The sequence below is a fragment of the Diceros bicornis genome, chromosome 27, assembly GCF_020826845.1.
Source record: "Diceros bicornis minor isolate mBicDic1 chromosome 27, mDicBic1.mat.cur, whole genome shotgun sequence".
Classification (NCBI taxonomy): domain Eukaryota; kingdom Metazoa; phylum Chordata; class Mammalia; order Perissodactyla; family Rhinocerotidae; genus Diceros; species Diceros bicornis.
Genome location: NC_080766.1, coordinates 11,192,855 through 11,208,878, shown reverse-complemented (window position 1 = coordinate 11,208,878; position 16,024 = coordinate 11,192,855). Strand labels below are relative to the sequence as shown.

Genomic DNA, 16,024 nt, shown 5'->3' with positions numbered 1-16,024 from the left:
GAATAACATCAAAATCTCAATTTAATTTTATTTCTAAATGAGCTTAGGCAACTACTGTTGGTTAAGAGGAGACCATCCATTTCCCCACTAGACGAGGTTATTGTCCCTCTTTGCATCACTGAATTTCCATGGCTTAGCCCAGTGTCTGCCACATGGAAGGTGCTCAATAAATACTGCTACCAAGGGAGGGAAAGCAGGAGGGATAAAGGAGAAGCTGTTGAATTTAAATTCCAGATCTTTCACATGCTCTTCTAACTTCAAGGACTCAGACTTTTGAAACAAACCTACTTTTTAAAAAATCACCATATACCCACATACAGCCATATATTTAGTGAATTAGAACATTATTTGGGAGATACTACAACTTTAACAGAGTAAGCACCTTATTTTAAAATTGTATTCTATAACTCTAGGGAAGAAAAAGAAAGAAAAACCTTGATTTTACTTGCCCAGAGTTTAGATGTCCTTCTGATAAACTGCTACAAAAGCAATTGCTTGCTTTAAGTGGATTAAGAAATAAAGTTCCATCCTCTTTTCCCTAAGAACCCAGACTCTTTTGTAAACCTGAAACTCTCCCACTTCTTAGTATTAGTTACTAAACTTGCTCAGGATTAATAAGATCAAAGAAAAATCCAAGGGAAAGAGGGAGGAAAGAAAGAAAAGAAGGAGAGATGAAGGGAGGGGTAGGGACAGAGCAAGAAAGGAAGGAAGGGAGAACGAAACCAATACACCAAAGAATGTTTTCTTCCTCTTTGAATAAAAATGTACGCACATAATACACTGACACTGACGTAGTTATATAAAGAACTTGGGAGTCACTTACAAGAAAATAAAGTCAGAAGTGCCTCTAGTGATTTGTGTTCCCTCTAAATCCTGTTAAAAGAAACCTGGGTAGCTATCCTGGTTATTCCCCATTTCTCCTTGCTAGGAACAACCTTAAGATCCCTCTGAGTTTCTCAGACCTGCTGGAGACCTTGGAGGCTGACCTCAACAGACTCAACCCCAGGACTCTCCTGCACTCCAGCTTGAGGCAGGGACTGGCCAACGGGAGACACTGGCATAAGAGAAATGCCGAGATATTGAGCACTCACGTCCATCCCTGCTTCCTTCTGGCAGCAGCTGCCTTTCTCTCTGGCCACAGATCCTGTGTCAGGCTCCTCCTTTAGGACTCCAGCGCTAACTGTACTCCAGTAACCGTTCCCTCCTTCCCCATACCTACACCAGAAGGGGCAACAGCTTCCAATTCTAGTTGTTCCCTTAACCCTCACCAGCCTTCTGTAAAGCACCCTTCATGAGACTCTCTCCAGTGACACCCCTGAGCGTGCCATCTGTGTCCTGCTGCTCCCTAATACAGAGGCTAAAATCATGTGACTCTCAAAAACCTCTTCAACAGAAGCAAGTCTGCAAAGAACTACCACCTACAGATGACACCCTTGTTCACTGGAGCCAAGCACACTTATCAGTCAGCTGAGACAGCAAGAATAAAGAAAGCAAGTTAGAGCAGCCTAGGTTAAAAACAAATAAATTCCTATAAAGTGCCCAAAATCGTCAATCAGCACATGCTTCATTCACCTTTGGTCCTGATGGAGCTCTCTAGTCACCTATTTCCCCCTTATTGGGATGAACAAGTTTGAAAAAACACATTCTCACATTTCCATCCATAAAGCAATGTCTAGATCACGCATATATTTGCCTGGCATATCTGTTTCATCAATTGGCAAGTCTATCAGCTACATTTATCACCATAGAGATATAATTCACTTATATTTTAATGAGTAATTTTTAATTACATGGCCATGGTTACTCACATAACGATAGCCTTTTAAAAATATCTTCTAAAATCTTTTATTAATATTTTTGCAAAAACAATGTAAGCACTTAAGTATTTAATGATGCTTCCATAGGTTAATTCAAAAAGTTAAAAATGAATGAACAGGGGGCCGGCCCGGTGGCGCAAGCAGTTAAGTGCGCGCGCTCCGCTGCGGCGGCCCGGGGTTCGCTGGTTCGGATCCCGGGCGCGCACCGACGCACTGCTTGGTAAGCCATGCTGTGGCGGCGTCCCATATAAAGTGGAGGAAGATGGGCACCGATGTTAGCCCAGGGCCGTCTTCCTCAGCAAAAAAAAGAGGAGGATTGGCGGTTGTTAGCTCAGGGCTGATGTCCTCACAAAAAAAAAAAAAAAAAAAAAAAAAATGAATGAACAGTTCTTACATTATAGCAAATATTGTTCACTGCAGTCAAGTAGAAGACTGGAATTACCAATACTTGTCCACAGTCCAATAACATGACTTGGTGCCACTCTATTAGTCTGTCTGGGCTTCCATAACAAAATACCACAGACTGGGTGGCTTAAACAACAGAATTTATTTCTCACAGTTCCGGAAGCTGGGACATCCAGGATCACAGTGCCAGAAGATTCAGTTCCTGGTGAGGGTCCTCTTCCTGGCTTGCAGACTGTCACTTTTTCACTGTGTTCTCATGGGATAGAGAGAGAGAGAGCTCTGATCTCTCTTCCTCTTCTTTTAAGGACACTAATCCCATCATAGGGTCTCTCTCACCTCCTCTAAGCCTAATTACCTCCCTGAGGCCCCACCTCCAAATACCAACACACTGCGGGTTAGGGCTTCAACATACGAATTCAGGGGGCACACAAACATTCCGTCTACCTAAAGTAGACTCTTTCTAGCATCATGTTTAAATTGAGCCTTACTTTTTCTTCTACTGAAAACCTTTATTCATATTCTACAATTTTCTAAGATCCCAAATATTTCTCCATTCTGCCATTTTCCTCCTAGGGAACTTCTTCATGGGGTCTTCTCTACCCTCTCCCTTCCTAATTGTTTGTTCTTCATGCCTGTTGCACAACCTGACTACTTCTCTTTCCATTTTACTGTCTCCTGAGCTTGAATCACTGGTTCTTGCATCTTATGTCTTCTTCTTTCTTGGTTTATTTCCTCATTTTTCTGGCATCCATACATAACCTCCTCAGAAAGAATGCTTTGAAGATAAACTTTCTGCATCCCTATATAGCTGAATATGTCTCAACCCTGCCTAGACATCTGATTGATAAACTGGCCAGGGAGTAAGAATCAAACTTCCTCTACCCCAGAAATCTGAAGTAATTAGTTCATTGTTCTCTACCGCCCACAATAAGTGATGAGTCCATCTGATTCTTTCCTAGGAGACGTGGTTTTCTTTCCTTCTAGAAGATTCTCCTAAATAAAGAAAATATGGGTCACTGCCTTGGGTTGCATACTGCCTACTATGAGCTAGGAAAAGAGAGTACGGCTGTGACTTCCCCCATGAAGATGGAGTGGGAGAGATGAAAAGGAAGGATATATGATACTATAGCAGCCACTAGCATACAAATGATACAAGTCCTCAAAAAGGGGGCAATACATCATCAACATTAAATTCTACCCCCCAGAGGCTGTGATTCAGGAGGTTTGTTATCTACCCTAGAATCTTCATTTTACCAACACCCAAGTTACTCTGCTTCAAGTGATATATGGACCACACATTGGGAAAAATTGTTTTCGAGTTAACAAAGCATGATGAAGATGAAATTGTTCTCCAGTAGAGGGAGCACTAAAAACCCTGTTTAAATTAAAGCAAGCACTAAAAACCCTGTTTAAATTAAAGCATAATTAATTTGCTACAATATAGGAAAAGAATATAATGTATCTCTCACTGCTGAGTTTTCTAGAATTTTGAACAAAATAACTGAAATTCTATAATACATCTCTTTACCATAAAAAGACTTAAAAATTTACAAAGTTAGTAAACCTAACTTTAAAAAAAATTATTAAAAATACTTTAACAGAAGCAGGGCCATTGAGCTGAACCATTCCAGAGGTGCTTTATAATACCTAAAACACAATGTGGAAGGTGTCCTGTAGACTTGTGTAACTCAGCAGGCCTAATGGAAGGGAAATACCATTCCAGCAACAAGAGGCCACAGTGGAAACCACTCTACCTACTTCAAATAGAGGGACTTAATACAGGTAATTGGTTACACAGGTAATAGAAGAACTAAGAATTCAAATAGAGGACAATTAAATAACCCAGGGATTAGCAAAAAAAGAATCTGGTAACACCTCTAATGGGGAGGCAATATTACTGGAACCCAGAAGCCAGGGCCATCTAGCAGAAGCTGGCAACAAGGGAAACCTTCCTGGCAGGAGCTGAGCTCACAGAGAGAAAAGCAACAACAACAACAAGAAACACCTGCTGCAAGAGACAGTCAGCCTCACTTTAGACAGAAGGGTGGGCAAGGGAGTAGGAGAGAATTCCCTGGCTTCTCCCTTCTCCCAACCTTCAGGCTTCCACTAGTACATCTCAGTAAACCAGCTCAACAGAAGCAGAGACCAAGGGAGCTTGGGAAATGTGGTGCAGAGCAGAATAGAGTGGGTGAAAGGATCTTAGGGCAAATAAACAAATGCCCAGCACAGTAAAATATTTGAATTTGGTCAGAACATCAATAACCAAGGCAACCCAAGAGAATTGAAAGTATATGCTCACATAAAATCTTGTACAGAAATGCTCATGGAGCATTATTCACAATAGCCAAAAAGTAAAAACAACCCAAATGTGCATCTGCTGAGTAATGGATAAACAAAATGTGGTATATCTATATAGTGGAATACTATCAGCCATAAAAAGGAATGAAAGCCTGTTACATGCTATAAAATGAATGAATCTTGAAAACATTATGCTAAGTGAAAGAAGCCAGAAACAAAAGGAAACAAAACATACATACTGTATGATTCTATTTACATGAAATGTCCAGAATAAGGGAAATCCATAGGGACAGAAAATAGATCAGTGGTTGCCAGGGAATGGAGGGAGAGGAGAATTGGGACTAACTGCTAACAGGTATGAGGTTTCTATATGGAGTGATGGATGTTCTGGAATTAAAAAACCACTGACGGGGCCGGCCCAGTGGCGTAGTGGTTAAGTTCGCACACTCCGCTTCAGCGGACCGGGGTTCACAGGTTCGGATCCCAGGCAAGGACTGCCGCACCACTTGTCAGGCCATGCTGTGGCGGCGTCCCATATAAAGCAGAGGAAGATGGGCACGGATGTTAGCCCAGGGCCAGTCTTCCTCAACAAAAAGACCAGGATTGGCAATGGATGTGAGCTCAGGGCTGATCTTCCTCACAAAAAAAAAAAAAAAAAAACCACCCACTGAAGTGTACACTTTAAATGGTGAATTTCATGTTATATAAATTATATCTCAGCTATTAAAATGTTAGAATAAAACATAAAGAAAGAAAATAAATAACTAAGAAGTGGAGTAGATAATAAGCCTTCCAGATTTAGGTCAAAAGTCATTCAGACTCCACGGTTGTTGGGCAGTGACATTGCGCAACGGTATCACTACTGAAGGTCACTGATCCTTGCTGAGAAAATGTGGTATTATTTTCAGGTTCCTAATCTCTAAATAATACATTTGAGGTACTTCTGCCACTTCTTTACAAGCAACCAAGATGGCTAAGGTATTTTTTCAGGAATCCATCATAAGAAGTGGGTCTCTGGCATTCAAAATTAAAATGAATACTTTCACAGTTTCACATGAGGAATTGCCAAGCTACGAAGAAGCAAAATTTTCCTTTTTTCTTTCAAGATCTATTCAAGCTTCAACATACCTCCAAATTTTTCTAATAACAAAATAGTTGGACAGGGACTCAAAGTGTAAAGAATACAAGCTAGTAATAGGAAAAAGAGGACAAGGGTGTGAGGAGAGCGCTCCAGATTCAAAGCTTGACAATAAACCTCCAACTGTCAGACAACTGAAAAGACTAAACTTCAAAACTAATCAGTGAATTCCAGCTGACCTGCTTGGACAACTGTCTGGATAAGCAAAACAGACAGTGCTTTACATCTTTTACAAATTTACTAAATTTCTGTAAACCTCTCTACAATGCAAAATGGTATTCAGTTGTGTTATCTGTGGCATAAGAAAGGAAATAACAAATGACATTGGAGTTGCCTTAAATGTCTCTCATAAGTGACAACTTCTTAGAATAATACAATTTGAACTTAAATAGTTTAGTTGTGATCAAGATACAGTGAATGCTGATATATGTTACAATTAGTCACACCTGGGGCTAGATTTGACTATTATAAAATAGAACACTTCTCTAAGAAAACATCTAATTTGATAAGAAAATAATACAAATATGTACCTTCTCTGTGTAAATAAATGGTGAGCTTAATAAAGTCACTTTAGTGGATAAAATTATGAAAATTTCAAAAGACAACTGCTGAAGAACAACCATAAACAAAATAATTTTATAGACATTAACTACAAGTGAAACACCCAAACTGAAACCTAAGAGAAAGTATTATATTATCCAAACAGCATAAATTTTTAACAGGATATTTATGAAAAAGCAACACGAGGCTATAAAATTATTATTTATGTCAGTCACACAGTTCAAAATCTACCTCCTAGCATTAAGGTCTCTAACAGCAATCTCCTAAAATCCCAGGAGGTAAGGATGCTCTCCTATGAAAATAATCCCATTAGGCATTATAACAAAGCTCTCTGATCCAGCACAACCAGGGCCAGAAGTTGGTACATATATGGAAAATATTGGTTAAAGCAGAGAATGATAAAATATGAGTGTCTGTATACATATATACATATATATACACACAAAACATATATACATATATATACACACAAACAAATGGTAAAAGTTTTGTTTTAACTTAAAACACAAAAATATTCACCTATCTTCTGATCTAAGACCAAAGACATTACCTTGACTTCAGGTACTTTGATTAGGATTTTGTATCATCTTTATTATAGGAACCTACACCTACAATGCAACATTTATAATTTCCAATTCCCTTTAGAATGAAAGCTAAAAGGTGCACGCAAAATAATCTACATGTGAAATTGTTAGGTTTATTTCATTCTTTTGCAGTTCACTTGTACATACTTCATTTAAAATAACTTTTTCCAACTTGTCCTTACTGACATTTTCCCATTACTCAATACTTTTCTGTCACGCTCACAGTTTATCACTCTATATAATATTATGTTATAGAATTATAATGAGAAGAATTAGTACTCACAGGATTGCAGGGGGATAGGAAACTGGCTCACTATAGGCACACAATGCAACTAGCAGAAGCGGGACTGCACACATGTAGCAGACCACAGTCGACTACCTGTGCATGCTCAGTATCCTGTGGGAAGCTGTTAGTATCGCTTACAGTGAGCCTGTCAAGCAGAAGTAAACTCAGTAAGTCTAGCAAGTAGACGCTGGTTAAGTAAACCTACACTGTACATCTACTCCATTGAAAACAAACAATCCATCAGTGATAACAGATAAAAGGGGTGAAAGAATCGACATCAGGTTGGAAAGCTGGAGAAAGTACTGACAACAACAAAATACCTGTTGGCTGATCAGTTATTTCAAGTTCACATCCATCAAAGTGCCCATCTCTCAGCATCAGTGCTAGTTTGGTTAACAGCCTAAAGCCTTCTACCTTTGCCCTGTAGTTTGCCACTCTTCTGCCAAAATAAACAAGATTGAGAGTCCCCAGACCACCCTAGAAATTTGCTTTCTAGAAACATCACAATCTCCAGTAAGCCAAACTGACGGGAAGCCACATAACAAAAGTGCATTCACAGAGGACCCACAGGGAGTTGAAAATGTCTACCTGACAGAAGACTCCTTGAAGTTCCACTTGAATCCAGAGGTCAGTAGAGATTCCAAAGGAACTTTCTCAACAACCTAAGTAGGGAGCACCACCCTGACTCACCAGCTCCCCTCTGCTCCCACAAAAAAAGAATCCAAGATATTCAGATTATCAAAAAACCTGGAAAGTTTACACTGTATATTATGAAAATGTGTTATTTGCCATGGGGTCATTTATATTATTATCCCTAAGTTTTTCATGAGCCTCCACGAAAGAGGATTCTGCTTCCACGCCTCACTGACATAAGGCTAAGCCAAATTATTTGGTTAATAAGTACAAATCACATCTGCCACTTCTAAACTGAAGCTTTTAGAGCCATGACAGGCTCCCTCCATTGCTCTTTCTCTCTGTCAGGAGATCAGCACGTCCCACACTGGGGCTGCTCCATCACCCTTGATCCTGGAAAAAAGCTGACACTTGGGACAGAGCCATAGCTGATAATTGTAGCCAACATGAGCAAGAAATAAGGCTTTGTGGTTGTAAGTCATTAAAATGTTGGAGTTTTAAGTAACATGCCATACCACAGGGAAAGATCACTAACACAGCCACCACAGATTTAGGTGAGGGAAGAGATACAAAGGAGGCCGACATCAGAACTATACCTCCAAACCTTAAAGGACTTCTGAGCCATAAATAATGATCACTAATTTTTCAGATCACTGTTTCTCAAACTATCAATGATGACAAACCAGTTACCATTTTTTTTCTTAATTTTTCAATCTATTATAGACTAATACTTATGTAAAATATAATAAAATGAATTATTAGAAAATCAAAATTAAAAAAACATTCAAAATTTAAGCTCCAATTTTTGCTTTATCATTATTAGATTCAACAGAAATAAAATTACTCTGTCAAACTGCTCTTAAAGTTTCTAAATGCTTACTCCCAATTTCTGACAATATGTCATTGCAAACCAATTACAGTGCACAGAACCACACTGGTCCACAGAGGACACTTTGAGTAACACTGTTTCAGAGCATAAGGAATTAAGAAATGTAAAGGCTTTTGTGATGATGTAAACTTCTAGGCAACTGTATACCTGGAAACTAAATTATAGACAAATTTCGTCCAGAAAAACAGGTAAAATTCTCCTTAGTATTTTTCCCACTCTGAAAAAATATCTGTGGTTCCTTTTTTTCTACAGTTTTTTCATAAAAATCAGGGTGTGGTTTTCCTTTTTCAGTCTATCAATGATAGACATTTAGGTTATTTGAAAAGTGCCTAGCTCCCGGACTTGGTAATTTTAAATGAAATGTTTTCAGTTATGGGCGAATAGGAACCCAATTATTTTATATTGACATACGCAGTTTACTGCCTTTCTCTCTATTTATTATCATCTAGCTACTGGAAAGCAGCTAGTTTTCCTCAATTATTTAGTAACCTGCAATAAACATGATTTAGTTCCAAAACTCCGAGTATATTTTAAATCGCATTTAGTTTTCTAAAGAATCAGTCTTTGTTGTATTGAAGATAATTCAAAGTTTTAGAAATTCATCTCAAACCTTTAAAGTAGTTTCTGGTTTGCCCAGAAATACTTTTTGGGTGGTAAGATTCCAATCTTGATGAATGTCATTACATATTCACTGTCCTGGGTTGCTGCAGCAGCTGCTAGCTGCTTAAAAAGCTGGTTTTAAAAAAAAAAAAAATGACTGAAAGAAAAAGAAATCATTCTTTCATTTTCTAGCAAATGAAGAAAAATACATGAAATATATTTAAAGTGAAGCTGCTTTCCTAGTTTTAAAATGTTGATGGCAAATCCAGACCCACCTAAGTTTCGGGAAACAGAGACTAAATCATTTGACTTTGGCAAAGCTCAATTGCCCTTTGAAATAAATAGTAATTTTTTTAATAAGAAAAAAAGACTTTTGCAAATTAGAGTATTTTTTCAATCTTGTCAATTAACATTTCTGTAGCACTGAATAATGATAAAATGTTTTCCTATTTGCAATCTAGTTAATATATGGAGCAACCCCAATTACGCAGGTAAGACAAATATCATTTTATCCCACTGAGCCAGATGAAGAATCGTGTTTAGAGAGCTCAACAATGGTTTCAAACTCCAAATCTCATGGTTTTGTTTTTTTTTTTTTTTTTAAACACACCAATTCACGGCAGTTTCTTTCTTAAAGATCATTTATATTTGACTACTCTAAGCAAATGTACCTAAAATATTTTCAGGCAGTTGGCAAAAAATGGTTGGCAAAAAAAATACACTACAACAACAAACGTTTACCAGCAATATTATGAGTAAGCCCTGAGAAAAAATGTATAGTGCAATTTCTAAAATGATTAGAAGAGGAGAAAGACATCACAGCAATTTGCTCAAGAATTTTGATTACAGGTATAATTTTCCATAATACACAATTAAAATCTAGACATTCTTTAATTTTAATTTCTTCTGAAAAATTATCAGATATAAATGGCTAATCATTTAGATAAACGCTGAATTAAGAAAACTTCCTTTTTTAGGTAAAATAACTAATAGCCAATTTATCCATTAGCAGAAATAAGATTTTTGTTGCTGGTTTTTGAAGATCTGTTTTATATTATCTTTGGGGATTGAGGGATGTGATAGGTACAAATGCAATGTTTTAAATTATATATACAGGGCTGGCCGCGTGGCTTAGCGGATAAGTGCGCACGCTCTGCTACTGGCGGCCCAGGTTCCGATCCTGGGCGCACACTGACGCACCGCTTCTCCGGCCATGCTGAGGCCACGTCCCACATACAGCAACTAGAAGGGTGTGCAACTATGACATACAACTATCTACTGGGGCTTTGGGGAGAAAAAGGAGGAGGATTGGCAATAGATGTTAGCTCAGAGCCGGTCTTCCTCAGCAAAAAGAGGAGGATTAGCATGGATGTTAGCTCAGGGCTGATCTTCCTCACAAAAAATAAATAAATAAATAAAAATTATATATACAGTTCCATGATAAAAGTATAAGTAAAGTTATGTTACTTTTTAAATATCTGTCAATAGGTAAAGAAGCAATAGGTTTTTATAGGTGATATTTCAAGCACATATATAGAAGTTAAGCTTACTGTTACATAAGATGACAAAGTAAGAAACAGAATTCTTAAAAACGATCAGCGTCATAGATATTATTTCTACAGAATCTTTTAAGTTTATTGCTGTTTCAACTTAGCTAATAAATGAGGTCATATGAATACAGTAAATGATTTAAAAAACATTTTAATATCATTAGCAAACCACCTAGAACAACATTTTAATTAAATCATCATTTGCATTTTCCAATAAAAAAATCTACCATAATTTTTTTAGCTAATTAACATGGATTTTCTTTTCCTTTCAGTTTAGTACAAATTTATACACTGGAAGACTTACAATAAAATCGTCTAACCCATTTCTGATCCTGAGAAAAAAAACTAAAAGAAAAATAACTTTCTTCTTGCTCAACTCTTTGAAGAAATAAAACATAGATTTTATGTAAATAAGAGAAAAACAAAATATAGAATCCTTTGTGTTTAAAAAAAAAGACATGAGCTCAGTTATTTATGGGTATATTTTCAGCTATGCTGTCATCATCAGCAAAATTCTGTGTTCTACACAGTCACATTAAATTAATACTCACATGTACATTTTTCCCAAAGAAATATTCTTTTAAATGCATTATTAACCTAAAATTTTGGCTCTACTCTCAATTTTAAAGTTGTTTTTTTTAAAGGTAAAGCTCTTCAGTGAGAAAAAGTTGAGTTCCCATGGATAAAGAGACCCTGAGACCCTGTAACTCCGGGCAGAAAAGAAGATATTCTTTCATCTCGATAAGAAAATAGATTAGACATTTAAATTTTCCCAACATACTGCCTGTTAACTATTTTAACAGTTAACTATTTTCTATCACAATTTCATTTATCTTAGTCTTTCCAATCCGTCCAGTAAAAATAAAGGCCCATTGATTAAATCTGATGCTCTTCATGCCCTTATATGCTAAATAAATATTGGCTGACTGAAAAGAATCAAATGAACACTATCTCAAGGATATGGAGAGATTTTAAATTATGTGATACACTTTCACAAAAGATAGAATTTTTAAAAATCAACTTAAATTGAAAAAAAATAATTAACAGGACATTTTTACATTAAAATAGGAACTAGGTAATTTTTAGTTTTCTCTTTACCAAAGATTTTTTAAATTATTATACTTTTAATATTTAAGCATTAAATCCTAGGTATTCAAAATTTTTAAATGCAATTCTTCAAACACACATACAGTCTAACTGGATTTACAGGCACAATTTTTAATAAATCAGCGTTAGTCATTATGATAGCTCTCAAATCTAGTTTTCATATAGTTCCTTTCCCATATTTTAATTTTTTTTAAATCTATTTAGTGGATTTCATCATAAATACGAGCAAGGGGGGACCAAATACAAGTATCAAATTTTAACTGAGGTTCTTATAGTAGTTTTGGTATCTTTAGGTAAAATTTGAACTTGAACACTCTCAACCAATACCTCTCAATCATAAATGGCAGTCAAAAGAACTGATAGAATACTAAAAAGTACCTTGATTATAGGTTGATGTCTAAATGATCTATTAACAAAAAACTAGAAAACTAGTAGTCAAGGCAGTTGCTTAGAGAAGATGGGGAAACAACCATGTTTGTGTATAAGAAAAAATTAACAATTTCAATAATTTAAGTGAGAAGTCTCCTATCCTCAAAATGCATTTTATAATTATCACCAGGCCAAGCTAATCTGAATCAGCTAATTGCATGGTCTTTCTCGAAACTTTCCCTGAAATTTTCAATAACTCTCTAGAAACACAGGCAACTGACATCAGCTAATTTGGGGACTGCACAGAGAATTAAGTCCTTAGACCTATGCTTTCCAATAAGTAAGCCACTAGACACATGTGGCTACTGAACACTTAAAATGAAGTTAGTGCAACTGAGAAACTGAATTTTAAGTTTTATTTAATTTTAATTACCTTAATAAATTTAAATTTTAAAACTATTACTCAATTCAGTTATTAGAACTTTTAATTACGTTTGGAAAAACTTGGGCATGTACTTTAAAAACTGAAAATTTTATTAAATCTAAGTATAGATCAAGTATTACCAATGAAAAAATACGTACCAGATTTAGAAGATGTGGTACAAAAGAATGAATGAAAATATCTCATTAGCAAATTTTATCTTGATTACATGTTAAAATAATATTCTGATATATTGGGTTAAATAAAATTTATCATTATTAAAATTCATTCAACTGTTCTCCTTTTAATTTTTTAACACAGCTACTAAAATTTTTGAATTACATAAGTGGCTTGCATTATATTTCTATTGGACAGTGTTGCCTTAGACAATATATATAAAAGCAAAGCTTTTTTTTTTTTTTGTGAGGAAGATCAGCCCTGAGCTAACATCCACGCCAATCCTCCTCTTTTTGCTGAGGAAGACTGGCCCTGAGTTAACATCTATTGCCAATCCTCCTCCTTTTTTTCCCTTTTTCTCCCCAAAGCCCCAGTAGATAGTTGTATGTCATAGTTGCACATCCTTCTAGTTGCTGTATGTAGGACACTGCCTCAGCATGGCCAGACAAGTGGTGCGTCAGTGCGCGCCCAGGATCCGAACCCGGGCCACCAGTTGTGGAGCGCACACACCCAACCGCCAAGCCACCAGGCTGGTCCCAAAGCAAAACTTTTTTAAAGTCAAGTTCCTTAAGGTATAATTTACATGCAGTAAAATTCACTCTTTTATGTGTACAGTTCTAAAAATTTTGACAAATGTGTGCAGTTATATAACCACCACCACAATTAAGACATAGCACATTTCCATCACCCCCAAAAGTTCCCTCATGCTCCTCTGAAATCAACTCACACCTCCTACCCCCAAACCCTGACAACTCTTTCTCCTGTCCCTATAGTTTTGCTGTTTCCAGAATGTCACAGAAATTGAATAGTAAGCATGTAGAGTCAAGTAAAATTAAATTTTAAATACTACACCACTGTGCAGTACTAAAGGATTATTACCATTCTGATATTTCCTTTCCTTGTATTATTAACATCTTGCCAAGGCCTCTTTTTCCAGTTACTCTACTTTCAAAACTGAGCTTTCCTCCTTATCACTACTACAGAAATTTATTTATACTTCTAGAATAAAACTGTGCAGACTGCATTATAGTTATTTACATACAGGTCTTCCTTCCACTAGACTGTAAGCTAGAAGCCTGACTTCTAGCCACTATGCTTTCCATAGAGATAACAAGGCAGAGAAGATATTTCCCATTGTGTTCCCATAAAAAAGGAAAAGGAAAAAAAAGAATTGAGCGATGCAGTTGACCCTCTAGAGTAGATGTCTACTTTTATTGAGGTCTCCAAAAAGGATATTAGGCTACAGAAGATCTAAGAACTACAATGTCAGCTAATTGGGTGCAAACGCTAGTGAAGATTTAACCTACGCCAACATTTTCACCCAGATTGTTAGCAAGCTCTGACAAAACCAGCAGCAAAGTTGAATTAATCTGAAGTAGTCTGCCTAATACTATTTTCTCATGAACTCTGTTATTTCTGGTACATGATTTTACAGAACATCAAGTTTTTATTTACTTATTTATTTTTCCCCTAAAGCCCCAGTAGATAGTTGTATGTCATAGTTGCACATCCTTCTAGTTGCTGTATGTGGGACGCAGCCTTAGCATGGCCGGAGAGGCGGTGCGTCGGTGCGCGCCCAGGATCTGAACCCCAGGCCGCCAGTAGCAGAGCACGCGCACTTAACCGCTAAGCCATGGGGACGGCCCAGAACATCAAGTTTTTCAGGAACACATGTATCACATTATAGCAGAAACACCTGTACCACATGAAAGGTAAAGATTTAATAAATTCTATGGCTCTATCTGAAAAGTCAGATATTTGTAATCACTAATCTTCATATAATTAAACACATGAAATAAACAAGTCTATGTTTTAAATAGATAAATAAAATATTACTACTGACTTTAATGCTTTCAAAATACTTACTGAAGTCTCCAGTAAGAAAAACCCCTTCTGCTCCTGGGGCCCATTCTTTGCAGTATAAGCCACCGTCAGCACATCTGTGGACACCAAATGACTCATAACCTCTGGAAAACTTATCAATACCACCTTCGTTCTTTCCAATGTCGTCCAAAGTCTGGTTAAACCGCTTATACCTTTGAAAAAGTGCAAAAGAAGGAAGTTAGAAAATTAAATTGTCTTCCAGAAAAACTACTGTAATTAAATAGCTGCTTTACTCTTATTCAGATTAAAAAAAAAAAAAAGACAAGACATTATTAAAGAGGAATAATGTAGATAATTTCATTTACTGGTAGAAGTTACCTGCTAGGATAAAATCATTCTTGTCTCAAATAAACTGAACTAATCCAACTAACATTTTTTGTAATTCAAGGATTTTGGTATAAGAGAGGAAATATGGTTATGTTATTCCATGAATTTTTTTAAGTCAGCATTACAGCAACTTCTACGTCAAGACTATATAAAGAAGGAGAATCTCTACGTCTCTCTCCTTTAACTCCTAAGAAACTGAAAGAAAAGTAGTCAAAAACCAGCAAGAAAACTAAAATTACCCTATAGCAAAGGGTTTGGCAAACTTTTCCTGTTAAGGGGCAGATACTATTTTAGGCTTTGCTAGCCATATGGTCTTTGTCACAACTACTCAACTGTGTCTCTGAAGCATGAGAGTCATCATGAACAATATGTAAGTGAGAAGGTGTGGCTGTCTCATTTTAACACTTTATTTACAATGACGCTTTATTTACCAAAACAAGTGGCAGACAAAATGTGGCCTGTGGGCTGTAGTTTGCCTAAACCTTGTCCTACAGCAACTAAGCATGGAAAGAACATAACATCATGTGAAACTACAAAAGCTATTAGCCTTGTGAAGAAACCAAAAATTCCTTCCCAAACAGAGCCAAGAATAGCACATGGCTGCTCGTGACCCTCTCCCAGATCCCCCGAGTCCATACTCAGGACTGGCATACCAAAAAAAATGCTACTAATTTCACTAATACCCCCAAAATCTGGGGAGAAGCAAACCAGGACAAAACTGGTAAAAAGAGAGAAGTGAAGCATGTGGCAGGTGCTCTCCATCAGAAGTGAAGGTTCCAGAACTACACCATGAAATGAGCAATGCCAATAAGCTTCCCTGCACATCCCCATACCCCGAGGAGGAGCAAGAAAAGTCCCAGAAAGATGGTGTGAATCCAAGTAGGAGATGCACAGGGAATATACAAAATTTGAGAAACTGACTAAAGAACACTTCAACTGAGCTGAACAGAAAAAGAATCTTTCCACAAAGGTTTCACA

The 16,024-nt window shown here is 36.8% G+C and overlaps 1 protein-coding gene across 1 annotated transcript in view; it reads right to left on the bottom strand.

Annotated features, from left to right (window-relative positions):
- GBE1 (1,4-alpha-glucan branching enzyme 1) overlaps positions 1-16,024 on the bottom strand; it is a 258,313-nt gene that overhangs the window by 194,528 nt on the left and 47,761 nt on the right. Inside the window, exon 2 of the mRNA XM_058570688.1 lies at positions 14,702-14,871. Coding sequence (XP_058426671.1) covers positions 14,702-14,871 — 170 coding nt within the window. The remainder of the gene's footprint in view (positions 1-14,701; positions 14,872-16,024) is intronic.